General features: G+C 46.3%; 1 protein-coding gene across 2 annotated transcripts in view; it reads right to left on the reverse strand.

Annotated features, from left to right (window-relative positions):
* Nucleotides 1-15,161, reverse strand: part of Ube4b (ubiquitination factor E4B) — a 120,380-nt gene that overhangs the window by 61,502 nt on the left and 43,717 nt on the right. The window contains exons 3-7 of one of the 2 annotated variants that reach the window (XM_036177538.1): nucleotides 10,176-10,311; nucleotides 8,338-8,425; nucleotides 6,724-6,868; nucleotides 4,434-4,662; nucleotides 3,411-4,007 (exon numbers count right to left, since the gene is read on the reverse strand). In XM_036177538.1, coding sequence (XP_036033431.1) covers nucleotides 3,411-4,007; nucleotides 4,434-4,662; nucleotides 6,724-6,868; nucleotides 8,338-8,425; nucleotides 10,176-10,311 — 1,195 coding nt within the window. The remainder of the gene's footprint in view (nucleotides 1-3,410; nucleotides 4,008-4,433; nucleotides 4,663-6,723; nucleotides 6,869-8,337; nucleotides 8,426-10,175; nucleotides 10,312-15,161) is intronic. The other variant, XM_036177539.1, reaches the window with a different exon arrangement.

A 15,161-nucleotide genomic window follows, 5' to 3' on the forward strand; every position in this document is an offset into this window, starting at 1 on the left:
GAGGACTGTGTTACATAAAGTTATCCTACAGATAACTCAAAGCAGAACAGATCAAGTCCATTCACAATGAACAGTAATGGATGTCTGCTGTGTAAACTGAAGACACATGGGACTTTAAAGGCACAAGAAAGACTCTCCACTTAACAAATCAGCGAGTTCTTTTGCTATCTCTTGCTACTCTGACTAACGTATTCTCAAGTTCTCTATCTGTTTAGCGTTATATGCTCTGGGACCATCTTCACACACTTTATCTAGAATCTACTAGTAATCTACAATTAGATTACCTAATAGACAATCTGTAATCTACTAGCAATCTTCAATTAGATACCTAATAGACAATCCAGATCATCTCATACTGATAAGGATATAATCTAGTAACTGGTCCTAAAATAGTTTGTACCTTCTACACAAGAACAGAAGGCACACAAAGACTCCCAGCAGTGAGGTAACTAATAAAGAACCAGAGCAGCAGAAACTGGAACAGCAAAGGGCCAGAAGAGTGCAGTCTGGAGGTGCACAACATAACATGAGATCTGCTTCTGGCTACTGGATCTACATCCCAGCTACAGAGAGAACAGGCACAACGCTGGGCAACTGACATCACACCACCAGGACCTCAGCTATTAAGCACAGAAGCTAGATCTCAGGTGAGGTCAGATGCCAGGAATCTAGGAAGAGGCATTAGCAAAGGCAGTGTGTGACTTGTTAAGGAATTACACAAAGCACTGCTCCCACAGAAAACTTAAAGCAAACAGATGAGTCCCTTTTACCATGTATGGACCGCCATTCCTATTATGTCTGCTGGGTGAACTGTAGTGGGAAAGACACTGCTCCCCTCTGGGAATATTTACTTGGGAAACGATAATAGAATATTCAACCTAATGCAAACATCAACCTTTTGGAATCAATATTCAACCATGTGTCGACATTCATCTCTCTCTTCATGAGCTGTCAAACTTAATCAAGTGTTCCTAGCTCCTACTGCAGTCTCTATTTATAGCCTGAGGTTATTTGTGAACAGTGCTAGGCATAAATATGACTGGGTCCAGAGAGAACTTCAGTGGGAGAGCAAAACTGATAAGGCAATGAGTCAGAGACGCAGAAACAAAGGATCATTATATTTTTGTGCTCAAATAATCTAGAAACACAGAGTTTTTAAACTCGGTTTTAAGGAGGAATATTCAGTGGCACCCTGAAACAAATTCGGATGCTGCTTCACTGATACAAAGAGATGCTCAAGGAGAGCGGGAATCCCAGATACACTGGACAGCACAGCCACACACTCATCCAGACTGTCCAGCTACACTGGACAGCACGGCCACACACTCATCCAGACTGCCCAGCTACACTGGACAGCACGGCCACACACTCATCCAGACTGCCCAGCTACACTGGACAGCACGGCCACACACTCATCCAGACTGCCCAGTTACACTGGACAGCACAGCCACACACTCATCCAGACTGTCCAGCTACACTGGACAGCACAGCCACACACTCATCCAGACTGCCCAGCTACACTGGACAGCACGGCCACACACTCATCCAGACTGCCCAGCTACACTGGACAGCACGGCCACACACTCATCCAGACTGTCCAGCTACACTGGACAGCACAGCCACACACTCATCCAGACTGCCCAGCTACACTGGACAGCACGGCCACACACTCATCCAGACTGCCCAGCTACACTGGACAGCACAGCCACACACTCATCCAGACTGCCCAGCTACACTGGACAGCACAGCCACACACTCATCCAGACTGTCCAGCTACACTGGACAGCACAGCCACACACTCATCCAGACTGCCCAGCTACACTGGACAGCACGGCCACACACTCATCCAGACTGCCCAGCTACACTGGACAGCACGGCCACACACTCATCCAGACTGCCCAGCTACACTGGACAGCACGGCCACACACTCATCCAGACTGTCCAGCTACACTGGACAGCACGGCCACACACTCATCCAGACTGCCCAGCTACACTGGACAGCACAGCCACACACTCATCCAGACTGCCCAGCTACACTGGACAGCACGGCCACACACTCATCCAGACTGCCCAGTTACACTGGACAGCACAGCCACACACTCATCCAGACTGTCCAGTTACACACTCATCCAGACTGTCCAGTTACACTGGACAGCACGGCCACACACTCATCCAGACTGCCCAGCCACACACTCATCCAGACTGCCCAGACAGAGTTTGGCGTGGAGGGGTGGACACATACCCAAACTGCAGTGCTGTTCTGAAACACCTGCAGTCCACGCACCCAAACTCACGGTGGGTGAACTTGAGGCTGAGTGGCAGTTTATCTTTTCTAGGTTTTGACAAATGGGTCAGATAGGTTTTCTTATGTGAATGGGCAACAACGGAGTGTGTCCTGTGTGTTACTTCATTCCAGTCAGTCTAAGGGCCTCACACTTCAGTGCACGTTGGCTGGCCTTCCTCATTTAACACTACCGTTTGGATTCAAAGCAGAGCCCTAAGCAGGGCTTATGAAAGTTAGTTCCTGAGCACCTACAGCACATGCAGTTACAGGTAAGACTCCATTCTTCTGATACCTGGACCCAAACTGGACACAAGAAAAATCACCACCACCACCACCACCACCTTCATCATCATCATCATCATCATCATCATCATCTTCTTCTTCATCTTCTTCATCACTACTGTCCCCAGAAAGTGCGAGGAAGAGGAAGGAGAAAGGACTGTCGTACATACTACCACAACAAAAGCAAAAAAGGTCATCAGGGAACAGAGGAAATGAGACTGGGAAAAGATGCTGCTGCATTGCCGTCATTTCAAACAAGTCTTTCACTTAAGTTTCACTGACATGCAGAATCAATCCCCCGAATTACAGAAATATGCAAGGACATTTGAGAGAGGGGGCCACCGGACTCAGGGGATGCTGCTGCTGCTGCTGTTTCTGAGAGACTGGAATTACATGCAATCAGACGTCAAGGCATCAAGGCATGACTCACAGAAAGAGCAAACACTGGCCCAGTCCGAAAAGTCATCCTGTGAGCCCCATTCTCAAATACAACACTGACCACAGTCTCTGAGGTTCACATATAACGAGGGACCTGTGAGCCAGGTCGCAAAAGAAGAAAAAAACAACAAAATGCAATTCTTCAGTTGTGCGGATGACAGAGAGATGATAAGGAAGGAAGGAGCGCACAACACTGTGACCTTCACTTTCTCGTGGATCACAGCCTTGCAGGGTCATGGAGGCAGGGCACATGCCCACCAGAGAGCTATCGAGCGACACAGGTTAATAACCCAATGACTCCCAGAATTCAACTGAGGTCAGTGTCACACAGCAGTTCTTTCCAAACCGTGTTAATTTTCTTTCCCTGCACTGCAAACACACACGCAGCTCTCCTGCAAATAAATACCTAGGAGAGATCCGCAGGGAGGAGGGACGTCTGCTGGCAGCACTGGGCGAGGCGGGTGGGAAGGCGGGGCCCCTGCTGCGGGGCCTCTGTCTGGAGGAGCTGGCAGGCACTGCTCGGGGACTACTTGGGCGGGCAAGGAAGCCTGGGGAGTTGGCCAGAATGGAGGATCGTGGGGTGGGGCAAGGTGAAGACCCCCATGGGTGTGTGACAGTGTAGGGACGATACCTTGGGGATGAGGGTTGGCTTGCAGCCACAGTTCCAGAAGCTGCGCTGTGAGGGCTGAGGGCTGTGGAGGGCACAGCCTCCTGGGGGGCTGCGCTGTGAGGGCTGAGGGCTGTGGAGGGCACAGCCTCCTGGGGGGCTGCGCTGTGAGGGCTGAGGGATGTGGTGGGCACAGCCACCTGGGGGGCTGCGCTGTGAGGGCTGAGGGCTGTGGAGGGCACAGCCTCCTGGGGGGCTGCGCTGTGAGGGCTGAGGGCTGTGGAGGGCACAGCCTCCTGGGGGGCTGCTCGGGAAGGTGAGGCAAAGGAGGGACTCGGCACTGGCACAGAGCTCCAGAGGCTGGCAGAAGGAGGAGCGGGGCTAGTTTCATAGAGGCTAAATTAGTTGAAAGGGAGGAAAAAAGAGAAAAATCAAAGAAAAACCTGAGATAACTAAACGGGCACTGTCAGCTTTTAACGGATAACACAATCCCACTATAAATTTAACAGTTTAAGTAGATGAGCATTTAAAAATGACCAGAATCCAATTGCTATGTTCGTATGGAGGTACCAATGACCCTTTTCAAAGAACAATGTAGCACACACAGTCATGTGTGTCTAAAACTTAACCTACCAACAACCTAACCCCAGAAGGCTAAGAAATTCAATCAAGATGGCTACAGCCACCCTCTCCCCTACTCTCCCCTCATAGGAAAGACATCATAACATCAATGATACAGATCAACACTGTGGAGTGGAACTCCTCAGCATTCTTCACAGCTGTTCTACTTCCAGTGAGATGTGCAAAGAGAATCGCACTGACCTAGACAATGAGCTGGCACTGAAGGAGCCCAAGTTGCAGAACATGGGGCTAGTTCCTGAATTGGAGCCAGTGTTCAGCATGAGATTTCTATCAGGTGACCGAGCTGCCGTGGCAATAGGCTGGGATGTGGCTGTCAGACTGGCAAATGGATTTTCATCTCGTGTCTGAGTGGACATCATCAGTACTTCCATTAAAATCTGGCCAATCAGATCCTTAAAGTCAGAGAACACTGGGGAAGGCAGAGTAAAAAGCAGGTTATTCATGGGTCTTCATTTACACCGTCTTCTAATAAGTCAAACAGAACCAGAGTGAGTCTGTGTGGTATCCTGGATTGGATTCTCAACAGTGAAAGGATATTAGCTGAAAACCCAAAAAATGTCTAGTGTTCTTCCCGGTAATCTTTTTCTCGTAAAAATTAGTTTACATTTATTTGTGTCTCTGTGTGTATATGTGCACATATGTGCCCACGTAGAGGTCAGAGAGACAACTTTCAGGAGACCTTTCCATTCACTATGTGAGCTCTGGGGATAGCACTCAGGCCATCAGGCCTATGGGCAAGCCTCTCTACCCACTGAGCCATCTCACTGGTTCAGTCCATAGTCATTTCCAAGCCTGGGCAAACATACCACAACTGTGTAAGAGATAACATTAGAAGAAACTGAGTGGAACTTACGCAGAAGCTCCTTGTACTTCCTCATTTTTTTTCTTGTAAATATAAAACTATCCCAAAATTAAAGGTATTTAAACCAAGCTGGAGTGCAGCCAGGGAGCTGGCGCTGATCATCATCCAGTGTAAGAAGGAGCCAGTCCCTCCTGGAGCTGCCCGTGCCACACAATGACAAACCCAGCAAGGCTGGCATTGCTCAGCCAGCACACACTTCCTGAACATCCAAGCTCCAAAGGACCTGTGGAGGTGCCACTCTGAGTCCCCATCTGGTTCTGAGGCAGACTCCAGTCTGGCTTCTTTCTTGTTCTTCGCAGCTCCTAGTTGAGTTCCGATTGATCTTTAGATTCATTTTAGGTATCAATAACCAAAGCCCTGATGATCAATGTCAGTTTCACCTAGTTAGATCATTAAAGACTACCGTTGAGGTGTACAAGGGAGTTATGAGAACCCTAGAGCTCAGAGGAGAGCATTGTGTGGCAAGTCTTTAAAACCTACAGCTGCTCAGCTCTTCAGAGTTACTGAAGACACTGCAATATCAGCAACCTACCCACCTTCCAGGAACACAGAACTTCCACTCCCCACAGAAGACAGGCTGGCTGGGAAGGGAACGATAACCACACCAACAGGGATCACCTCATGGAAAATGTATCTATTTAGCACTCCTTTACACAACACACCTTCCTAAAGACCGGGCATAGATATCAATGAGCAAAAAGGCAAACGATCCCACAGTCCAGACAGCTGTATTCCAGTGATGTATAAAAACAAAACCCTACAGCATGTGCCTACCTCTCCTCCACTGCAAATGATTAAATAGAGAGCCGCAGTACCAATAATATGGTGTCCTGCAAAATATTTTAAGTATAGTTCAACACAGCTAACTTCTTAAAATAGAATCCTAGGAAGATAACAAAATGTAATTATATTCCATTTTACTGAGTAGTTAAATAAAAAGATTTTGCTTGACTGTCCACACAGTGCTTGGTAAGCACTGAGTGCCTAAAACGACACTGACCTAGAATGAGCGAGCGCCCTTCTCAACTGCAGCTGAGGTCAGCATGCTCCAGAGGCAACTCGGTGGTTGTCCGAGTCCCAGACATGCTTCTACTTTACAGGGACTGATGCCCTCTAAGAGTCTCCACCATAAAGGAAAAGCTTCACCTCTGAGACAGTGGAAACCACTCATTTATTTATATAGTTTCCTTCTGTAGAAATCACATATTGAGGCTGGAGAGATGGCTCAGCAGTTAGTTTGACGCTCAACCAGAGGACCCAACTTCCATTCCCTTGTGCCCACACTGGATGCCTCACAATAATCTGTAAATCCAATTCCAGGGGGATGGACATGATGCTCTCTTCTGGCCTTCAGAGGCACTTGAGCATATATACATGCATAATACATGCAAGCACATGAACATATACATAAATAAAAACAAATTTTAAAATATTAAAAAGAGTCATTTAGCAGTAAGATCAATGGGAAAGGAAGACAGTAAGCACACAGCTGTGTCCCCACCAGAAGCAGCCCCCTAACAAAAAGTGTGTCCTCCAGCAGGGACAGAGACCCAGAGCCTCACACCCTGCAGGCAGCTACTCTGAGAAAACACCCGACAAAGAACCCACCTTCTTTTGGGTTTTGTTTAAACTGCGCAGAAAGAGAAGAGAGGAAGATGACGTCTCTGTCCCGGTCCTTCCAAGAGACGCGGAAGATCTTACAGACCAGCTGTAAGGCCTGCTCTTCAGACACTTCAGGACCTGAAGGAGGCTCCTAGTGGGAAGAGCTGGGAGTTAATCTACAGTGGGAAACATGAGTGAAGACACTTTATTCCAGTTTAATTCACTGATTAACAAGGATACTTTGAAATGCATTACCACGCAGGTGGGCAGCTGGCCTGAGCTGGGAAGCAGAAGCAGATGGAGCACTGTGAACACAAGGCCAGCCTTGTCTACACAAAGCAGGTTTCAAGTCATCCAGAGTCACCCATGAGATTTAGTGGGTTGGGGGAGTAAGTTATAAAATCAAGGTCTCATTAAAACGATGTCATCATTCATGGGAGAGCATGTAAGAGCAAAGGCATTATTAGGAATCACCAGGAAAAATGAGGTGTAAGATTGCCCACATCAGCCGGGCAGTGGTGGCGCACACCTTTAATCCCAGCACTCGGGAGGCAGAGGCAGGCGGATCTCTGTGAGTTCGAGGCCAGCCTGGTCTACAGAGTGAATTCCAGGACAGGCACCAAAGCTACACAGAGAAACCCTGTCTCAAAAAACAAAAAAACAAAACAAAAAAAAACCAAAAAACAAAAAAGACTGTCCACATCATCTACTTGCTGTGCAAGCGCTGAAGTACCAGGGTAATGTCCCAGTATATAACCACTTTCCTTCAAGGGTCTTTACAAACGTTGACATTTCTCACTAGATTTCATGACAGAAGCACTCTCACATACAAGAAACAAGAATTACAGGCATAGAGACTGCATCACAAGGAGGCTATGGTCTAACCTCTAACAACAAACACAATGTCACCAAAGTAGTTCTGTGAACTTCCTGAACAGAACATGGTGTACTAACTTATACTATGCATGACACCCAAACCCACACGATACCTACCTACACCCAAACTCAAGGCACCTAGAACGGTCCAAAGCTCGGGTGAAGACAGAAAGGCCTCACCAAGTTTGTACTTGCTGGTAGAATTTACATGTCCTTGTTTTAATTACTTCAGAATATAGCCAAAGATAAAATGATCTACTGTCTTAGTAAAGATCCACAAAAATTAAATTTCACAATGCAAAACATGGAACTAGCCAGTCATGGAGGCATGAGTCTTCAATTTCCACAATGAACACACAGAAAGATCTGTGAACAGCCCAGGCCAGCCAGGGTTATACAGCAAGATGCGGTCTCAAAAAAGCCCAAACCAAACTAACACACGAAACAAAAACGCATGGACAAAGCCAAGTAGAATGTTGGGATTTTAGTTATAAAAGGGCTGAGTTTCACTGTCACTAACAAGAAAGACCAAAGCTAGCTAGCAGGGAGTCCTTTGAAGTCCAGCACTCGGAGATGGAGACCGGGATATTGACAGTTCCATGTTAGCTTGGTCTATGTACTCAGAACCAAGGCTAATCATTCTTCAGACAGACAGACAGACAGACGGACAGACGGACTCTCTGACCAGGGACACCTAGCAGACGTGCAGACCCGGGGAAAGGAAGCGGCTTCCTCCCTACTAACCTTGTCACTCAGGCTCCTCTTCTCTCTCCGGTCGTTCTCATCCACCTCCATGTTTTCAATTCCCGAATCCACATCCACCTGGGACATGCTGTAAGTCAAAACACAAACAAGACTTTCATCTTTTCTAAAACGCCCCAAATCAAAGCCATGACAAACTTTAAAATATCAATCAACATTTGTCAGGAAAGCAAAATAACATTGGTCCCCCTTCTCCTCCTGCAAATCTAAGAGCTCCTCATGAACGGACATGGAAGCATCCTGTCTGTCTTCCGTGTTGGAATCATTTTTCCCAAGGTATCCCTTGGGCTCACTTTCAAAAACAAAGCTATCAGCAGAACGGATGTTCGCGACATGCTATTTTTATACAACACACGCGGCAAGCCGAGCTTGTCTACAACGTCAAGTTACTGTCCAGCACCAGGGACTGAAGCACTCACCACTTGACACTGACAAGAACTGTTGTGTCATCTGTCTGTTTTCACAAATGTGTGACATCTGGGATACTCCTTCCTGTCCCACAGACAGCCACTCTGTCTCTCTGACTAAAACATCTCAACAGGTCTTACTTTGTGCCATCATGCCTTATTCTAATTCTACATACATACAACTTTCCATGGTGATTTCTCCTTGACAGGTATTTACATTTTCAAATGTTTAAGGGTATTTTATTAATTTCTATGCTAATTTTCTGGCTTAATATACAAGTTAAAAACACATGGCCCTTATGTGTCTGACTCTCGTAACTTTCTGCCTGGTGAATATGTAAAGTCCTATATTTTTCAATTATCAAGTTCACTGGCTGCGTTGCTTAATGCATGCTTACTCATGTTCTTGCTCTCCTTGATCTACTTCTGGCTAAAAGAGACCTGTTTGAAGCCCTTTGGTATGGTTTTCTATATGGCAATTGCTTCTTAGCACTCTGTCAGCGCTAGCTTTACGGCATGCTGATGTTATATCACTAAGTGTGTATCATACTTGGAACTGTCATAGCTACTGGTCAACTCATCATCACAGAATGCTTCTTCCTGCTTGTCACTGAATTGGGTTACAAGATATACAATAGTCCATAGTTTGCTTTACCTCGTTTCAGTCAACACTGAAACCAAAAGTTTCCGTTTAAACTGCATGCTGTTGAGTAGCATGGTGAAACCCTCTATGTCACTCCACTCTGCCCTGGCCAGGAAGTCCTCCTCTGTCCAGCTTATCCACATGGTATATGCTACCTGTTCATGGGTCATTTGGTAGCTTGATTACCAAACTTATGGTCATGCTGCCATGCCTGTCTTAGCAGTGGCCCCAAAGTCCATTAAGGAAGCATCAGGGCATAAGATACGGAAAGAAAGCTCAACTCTGGTGCCACACAGCAGGGCTACAGCAATAGAATCTGAGGGTACTTGTTCTAATAACACCCTTCCTGGCTTACCTGCTGTGGCTGTTCTATGTCTCACTGTTTTACACACTGGTATTATCGTTTACACACTGAGATTTATTCATATATACCATATGCTTATTATGAGGTCATTTTGTTTAACTATCTATACCTTATATCTCATAAAAGACATCTGGAAACTGAATGCAAGTTCTGTGGAAAGGTGGCACCTGCTTATAACTGCTGAGCCATCTCTCCAACTCATAAAAGACACTTGACACAGACAACCACGTAAAGAACATTTCATTCAGAACAGAAAAACTTCTCAATTTAAGAATAAAATCTGGATTCAGTTTGATAAGGACATGGGTCTCTGAGTTGTCATTTCAGACTTCTAGGCTAAAGATTAAAGTGTGCAAATTTCCCTTCGTGTAAGTAAAGCAGTGACAACAGGCGGCACCAAGTCTACCTTTTCTCACAGGAGACACCGTCGATGTCCATGCTCTGGGAACGGGAGAGGGACTGAGACTGTGTCTCCAGGCTGTTGGATGGTGAGCTGCTGAGAGAGCTGACTCCTTCACTGCTCTGGCTCCGGTGGGCAACGCCTGCACAGAAGAGGCAAGACAGAGACAGGCCATGTGTCACGATGCAAGCCCAGGAGCAAAGGCAGATTCCTGTCAGACGACCCCAGGAGGATCACCAAGAGATCATGATTTATCACCGCGCATCACGTAAGGTCAGGAATGGCGCTACACTTGATACTTGTAATGACTCTCAGCAGTTCTAAGTATGGCTATGAACACAAACTGACAGTATAGTGCTTGTTTTTTTACTTTGTTTTAGTACATTTTATGAATGAGTGAGAGGGAGGAAAAGAGAGTGAGGGGGAGGAGAGACAGAGGACAATTGGCATGAGGCAGTTCTTTCCTTCAACCAAGTGAATCCCCAGGACTGAACCCAGCTTTCTCTACCCAGTTAGCCATCTCACTGATCCAACAGTACAGGAAATTCTTGAAATGCACTGAAAATAAGATACATTAATGGGCTGACAGACATGCAAAAAAGCCAGTAACAAATGTACTTATTCCTCGACACAGCTAGAAACTCTTACCAGTTGTTAAAACTAGTGAAGGACTCACAAAGAAATGAGAAACCATTCACTATTCCTAACAAGACTCAAGTGAAATATGCAAGGCATCTAACATCATCAGAGTTCTGAAATAAGACTTAAACTCACTCAAGAGATAGGGACCAAACTTTAAGAAAATATGGAGCAAAGTAGGCTCTCAATAAACACTTACTGAGGTTAAAGAAACAGTAGATCACACAGGATTATTTTGTTGATCACAACAAAAGGCAAATTATAAATTAAAACTGATTAACATGAAAGTTAATCATACAATTTACATTATATATTTTTTTTAAACTTTGTGGACTAGGAAGTTGTCCCTGCTGGTCACTTGCTTGCTGTACAAGCAGAAGACCTGAGTTCTGATCACTAGCCCTCACATGACAGCCACATGCAGTGCCAGCGGAAGGCAGAAGTCAGGAGGATGCCTGTGGCCAGTCTAGCCAAAACCGCCAACTCTAAGTCAGGCAAGACACACTGTCTCTAAAAATGAGGCGGACAAGTACACCTTTAATCCCAGCACTCGGGAGGCAGAGGCAGAAGGATCTCTGCGAGTTCCAGGCCAGCCTGGTCTACAGAGTGAGTTCCAGGACAGCCATGGCTACACAGAGAAAACCTGTCTCAAGAAAGGAGGTAGACAGAGACTTAGAAGACACTCAGCGTTCACTCTGGCCGTGACGGGGTGCATACATGCACACATACAAAAACTTTATTTAGGGCAGTGTATATATAATAGACTGTACATCATAGAAATGGAGCACCCGAGCATTCTGTAAGACGTCATGGAATTCACTCTGTCCTGTGCTTCTACCATCTTCACACCCCAGTTCTCCCCACAATCCATCACATTCCCACCACTTCCCATCTCTAAACATCACAAGGACCTACTGGTTTTGTAATTTACAAAGCTTGCTGGCCTCTTCAGCTTTACTCAGAATATAAAATATCATGACCAAAACACATGAAAGCAACAGCCCACATGTCACTGTCACCTGAAACCATACTGTGTTGTTACCACCTTCTTCCACTTCCTGCTAGAGAAATCAGTCTCAGAGATTAAGATTTTTCTTATTCCACCTGCTGTCTTCCGAAGGCCAGATACTAAAAGGGTAAAGCATCTAGGCATAACTTCATCACAGGCATTACCCTTTGCATATCAACTTCAAAGATGAACCTTCTAAAGGAGAGGGTGCATGAAGCAGAGACAGGAGAAAGCCATGTCTGCTCTTTTGTTTTTAAGATTGATTTATGTATTATTTACAGTACTCTATTTGCATGTAGTTCAGCGTGCAAGAAGAGGGCGCCAGATCTCATTACAGATGGTTGTGAGCCACCATGTGGATGCTGGGAATTGAACTCAGGACCTCTGGAAGAGCAGTCAGTACTCTTAACCTCTGAGCCATCTCTCCAGCCCGTTATGTTTGTTCTTAACGCACATGAATCACAAGCATGCAAGGCAGCTCTTTGCAGGCTCTGTGGTTGGTGAGGGCTTATGGAGGGCACTTCCCCACTACTGCCTGGCCGGATTCATCTCTTTTATAGAAAAAAAGCAAGATCTCTGAAGCCATGATGGCGGTTCCTACTGTAATTCTAGCACTGGGGCAGAGGCAAGAGTGTCTGGAGTTCAAGACCAGCCTCTACATAACAAGACCCTTAAAAACCTACAGAGAAAAGGTTGGGCATGATGCTCACGTGTGATCTCATGGACGGAAAGGTGAGGTTCGGAGGCAGTCAGAGGCTCCCTGGAAGCTGGCTAGCCGCTTGACAGAGTTCTACATCAATGGAAGCCCCTCTCAAAACAAAAGGAAGAAGGTTCCTAAGGAATGACATCTGAAGCTATCCTTTTACCAGCACACACGTGCACACATGCACAGCCACTCACGTACAAACACACATGGACTTTGAGAGAGTTTTTCTAACTTTATGGATGTGGCATCAAGCAGGTGATTTTCATGAACTCTGTAATTTGTCATTTAAGTTAGCATCTCAGTTTATTATGTGTATAACGATGTGACTAAAGGAGAAAAACCTCTCGTCCCCCTAGTTTTATTAAAGTTAAAAATGTCATCTTCTGGCACTTTGAGTGTGTATACTTGTGTGCGTGCACACATAAAGGAAAGATTTCCCAGGACTCCGGTGTTCAGTATTGTTGCGCTGCCTTCACAATAGCCACGAGCAGGGTAAAGGAGAGACAGCGGTGTTGTGCACAGTTGGCGCCAGATCAGGCTGGGGACCGTCACAGCAGAGATGGCAGGATTGTGGAAACAACTGGCACAGATATGCCTGTCACTGACACCTGCTCTGGAGTCACAAGGGGGTTAATGTGGCCCCAGGAACAAATGTGCATGCTAAAACCAAGAGGAGGAGCACCAGGGTTTTGGGGTTCCCCTGCAGCCCTTGGGGCTTTGACCTGGGTCTCTGCCTCTAGCCAGATTTGCCTTTGTTTGTTATTTCATTTTCTCAGACAGACCTCACTATGTAACCTCCACTGGCCTCCACCTCCCTAGCCCTGGGTTTATAGGCATAAAACCATGCCCAGCTGTTTGTTTTTATTTGTTTGTCTGTTTTGGCCATTTCTATCTTAGCATATGGGACCCAGGGCTCTTCCACTAGCTGCATGCCCAGCTTCTAGACCACACACGAAACTTCCCCTCTCCTAAGCCTAAACCAAGTAGAAGATGAAAAGGATTTTAATATAAGCAACTGGTAACAGAACAAGGATCACAACTCTGCTGCCGCTCCTGGTACCATTCTCGGGCAAAGACAAAGTACTGCAAAAGAGCAGCTCCCACTTAGCTAAACTTCTTGAAACATTGTTAGTGCCCTTCAGGAAAGACTCAAACAGAGAAGGAACAGAACGGACTCTTCTGCCCCTTGCATTAAGCACCCCGCCCACCACTGCCCTAGGACTCGGACTCTCCTCTAAGATCAGTAGGGCCTGTCCACAGCCTTGCTCCCTGACTGTCACCATTCTCTCCTGCTCTCCCTTCAGAACTTTACTCCAACACCCTATCTCTCAGTAAACTGTAAGCACTGAGTTAGAACTGCCCCTAAGGTGTGGCGTGATTTAAGCAAGTACTAAGTGGGACTGATGACTTTACAGCGGCTGTCACTCCTGACACCCGAGAGGCACTGAACATAAGATGAACCTGAGAGTTCAGGGGGTGAGAAGAACACCTGTAACGAGTACACAAGGACTGTCCTGTGGCCAGAAGTTAATGATGCTCTTTTAGTTCATTTTTTAAAGGCAGTGTTGTGACTGGGCATACGGTTGTATGTCTTTAATTCCAGCATTGGGAAGGCAGAGGCAGAAGGATATCTGTGATTTTGAGGCCATCGTGGTCTAAAGAGGTCCAGGCCAGCCAGGGCTACACACTGAGATCCTGTCTTTTTTGTTTGTTTGTTTTTCAAGACAGGGTTTCTCTGTGTAGCTTTGTAGACCAGGCTGGCCTCGAACTCACAGAGATCCACCTGCCTCTGCCTCCCAAGTGCTGGGATTAAAGGTGTGCACCATTATTGCCCAGCTGAAAACCTGTCTTAAAAAAAACAAAACAAGCCCACAAACAAAAAACCAAGGCAGCTAGGCAGGCGTGTGGGGTTTTGTTGTTGTTGTTTGTTTGTTTTTGTTTTTGGTGTGTGTGTGTGTGTGTGTGTGTGTGTGTGTGTGTGTGTGAGAGAGAGAGAGAGAGAGAGAGAGAGAGAGACAGACACTAGAAATTAAACCCAGGGCCTTGTACATGCCAGACAAGTGTTCTTTCACTCAGCTATATCCCTACCCCAGGACAGACTTAAAAACATATACAGTCCTAATTAGACTTTGTCTCAAAACACAGGGTGGATAGCACCTGAGGAAGGACACCTCGGACTGACCTTTGGCCGCCACACGAGTGCACACAGTAATCACTGCAGTGAAGGTACAGCGAATGAATACACATCACCTTTGAAGAGACTCAAAAGCAGTGTTGTGCCAAACCCAAATCAAGGTGAAGCCAGAAAGTCACGAGGGAGGCGCTCCAGCAAAGACTCTAAAACCCATGTCCTTACTGAAAGGCCCTTGCAACCTTTCCATGAGGACAGCTGCCTAGCAACCACCCCAGTCAACCTTGGACCAAGGCCTCCCTTGTTATTGGTCCTTGTGGTCAATGATAACGCAAACCAACTTACATAACCTTCCTCACTTTACCTGCGAAACTGTCTTCCTTGCCTCCCCAGACATGACTGTGATCCCTACAGCACACACGCCCCCACAACCCTCTGTTCATTTCCAGTGAACTCCTCCTCACTTCCTTAGAGGGCTTTTCTCTCCATCATTAGAGGTTAAAACAG

The sequence above is a fragment of the Onychomys torridus genome, chromosome 2 (genome assembly GCF_903995425.1).
Source record: "Onychomys torridus chromosome 2, mOncTor1.1, whole genome shotgun sequence".
In the NCBI taxonomy this organism is placed as follows: domain Eukaryota; kingdom Metazoa; phylum Chordata; class Mammalia; order Rodentia; family Cricetidae; genus Onychomys; species Onychomys torridus.